We start from the raw sequence: 2,675 nt of genomic DNA on the forward strand, positions 1-2,675 counted from the left end.
ACGAGGTCACACAAAACGTCAGGCGTTCTGCCTTACTCAGAACCACGCTCTAGCCCTCCTGTGTGGGTGACTGGAAACTTGCCAAACCGACGCAAACTTTGCGCAAAACTTGGTCTCGCAAATTAGGCTTTTGGTTCAGCCCATGAAGGAGCCATCGGCAGGTTCCTGACGCATATTTTTGGCACAAGGATATAGCTAACCATTTACCGGATACTCGATACTAATGGTTGGCAAAAAATACTATCAAAGTTTTACCGAAGACGTCTGACCTCGGGTATGCAATGGAAGTTGCCCGGTGACGAGTTTGTTCCTCGCCTATAAACATTTGGTCACTGGGGATAACTTAGCACGCATGGACAGCCATGTATTGTAGTTGGGAGACATGTACGTACATGTACATCGTAATATTTATTTAAATATATTCCTCCGATTAAAAACCATTTTTAACTTTGCGAGTTTCTTCAAAAAACAACAGTGCAATCTTCCCGAAGAATTTCGTACATTATTTTGAGAAGCGCAAATGAATTTAACGAGAAATTTCGTGTCGAACAAAAATATATTTTATTTCCAAAAATAGATGGAAATGAGATGCCTAATACAAAACGTGAAGCAAGTAAAAATGGAATACATTTTATATCTAAACTCTTTTCTACAAATATACTAAGTGGCTCACTATTTTTCAAAGCTGGGAAACATGAAAAGCTTCAACCCATTTGCGAGTGGGCACCAACTTTCAGGTTTTGAATTATTTCGATTCAGATTCTTCATGTCCATCGCGAAGGAAGTCCTGGAGCGTAAATTCAGCCATCTATAATGATTAATGTAATTATGCTCCAAGTAAATAACATTATGATTTTATGCTCATTTATCATCGCCCGATATTTAGGCGTCCGATAATTGCACTACCGATGTGCATTTTGTTGTAGACAGCAAGCTCGTAGAGAGCACTTTCCAATTTAAGTTTAAGTTTTTTCCAAATTTTCTTTACGAGGGAAAACGGTTGAGCTCCTTCCAAAGAGTCTCCCAGATCGTATTTTGTGCAGCCGTACATGCGGTTAACCCTTGCCACATCTACGGGACTTAATCTAACTCTTTGTCCCATCTTCGAATTGCCATTAAATGCCGTTATAGTTGGCCAGGTCGGATCTTAAGCGAAGGCGTACGGTGCGTAATGCATTACACTCTCGTAATCATATGGCAAGCCAAACTAAACAACATCGGACAACGCTTTAGGTAGCTTATCGAAGTTCCGTTCGTGACCAGGAATAATGTTGGTCCAGTTTATAGCAACATACTAATCTCTGTCTGCACGTGCGTGTTCGTGGTGGAATCCGAGCGTGTGCATGAGTTCATGCATGACTGTTCCTGAGTGTTACACGCAGCCAGGTTCATGTAATCTCGTAACATGCACTCTTCCATCGTATCCTACATGGGATGAGCACCCCATTTCATCACGAATGTCCACAAAGGAAGGATGTACTCCGCGCACGGGAAGGAACCGGACACATGTCTTCTGATGGAACTCACGGATAGCCTACTTGATGACGTCAACTGATTAGGCTCTATACGAATCATCCAGTCGATAATAAACAATTCCGTTTGGCCATTTACGCCAGCGATAGAGAATTTCTTGTTATTCTTGCGCATTCCCTGGGATATCGAGGTCTCCTTGATACCAGTGACCTTCTTCTGCTGATGATGCACGTTTCAGGCTTGGTGTTAATTCTAGAATAGCTTTACAATTCACCGCTTGAAGAACAATGCAGTAAATCCCTGCGATGTAGACGAAAAAATACCCCGTGCCAAAGACTCCACTCATTTCATTCGCAGTTCTCTTAAGCATCACTCGGACTTAATTTTGTTGGGTCTCCTTCTGTGATCCAAAGCCACGCTAAACATTCTTCTGTAATCCAGAGAAGTATTTAGTAGAACGAATACTAGCAGACGGCCACTCTGGTAATTCGGAGACCAACCGCAGCATGTAAACGGAGCACAATAGGAATGCTTAGGTATCCAGGATTCGAGAAATTTTAACGATCATCCTTAAACTAATAAATGTTTACATTTTGATTGTCTTATAAAACCATAATTGAATTCATTGTCTTATCAGCTGTTTTTTACTATTAAACAGCGAATAAATGTAATGAAATTGAGTATGCAATACAATTTGATTATACACTCGCATTACCTAGTATTTCCCAGCCAGAAATCGCTCAACAATACAGCCGCGCGTGATAACTAATGCGGAGGATGAGCTGAAGGTTTTTGTGATGCGTTGAAACCCCGCGCATGAACAAGATTTGTCTTAAGCAAACCAGATTGCAAATCTCATAAGACCTTCATGCGATGAATGAATGAGTGAGACAGTTGCGGTTGACATCGCAGGTCCTGGAATGGGAAATGCAGCACATTCATGCTTATGTTCTGCTATTGATAAATTCCTGTTTGAATTCATCGACTGTAATTAAAACTGAGCAAAAATTCTGATTAAAAAAATTATGGCGATCTATTAGACCAAGCTTTAACGATTTTCCATCCCTTCACGTGCCTGAAGTTAATAAAGTTTCCTTGATAATGCATATTTATGAAACCTCTTTCTATCCAACCGTAAATTCTAAAATATTAGGTGATATATTTAAATAGTAATTTGAAATATATTCAAAACTTTTCCGTTC

At 40.2% G+C, this 2,675-nt stretch overlaps 1 protein-coding gene across 1 annotated transcript; it reads right to left on the minus strand.

Annotated features, from left to right (window-relative positions):
* Nucleotides 1-596: 596 nt before the first annotated feature.
* LOC108673314 (hatching enzyme 1.2-like) lies at nucleotides 597-2,415 on the minus strand. The gene is given in 2 exon segments (XM_018161118.2): nucleotides 597-1,551; nucleotides 2,379-2,415. Coding segments are annotated over 2 exon segments (720 nt in total). The 3' UTR covers nucleotides 597-868.
* Nucleotides 2,416-2,675: the final 260 nt, after the last annotated feature.

Source organism: Hyalella azteca, unplaced genomic scaffold (assembly GCF_000764305.2).
Source record: "Hyalella azteca isolate HAZT.00-mixed unplaced genomic scaffold, Hazt_2.0.2 contig15116, whole genome shotgun sequence".
Lineage (NCBI taxonomy): Eukaryota > Metazoa > Arthropoda > Malacostraca > Amphipoda > Hyalellidae > Hyalella > Hyalella azteca.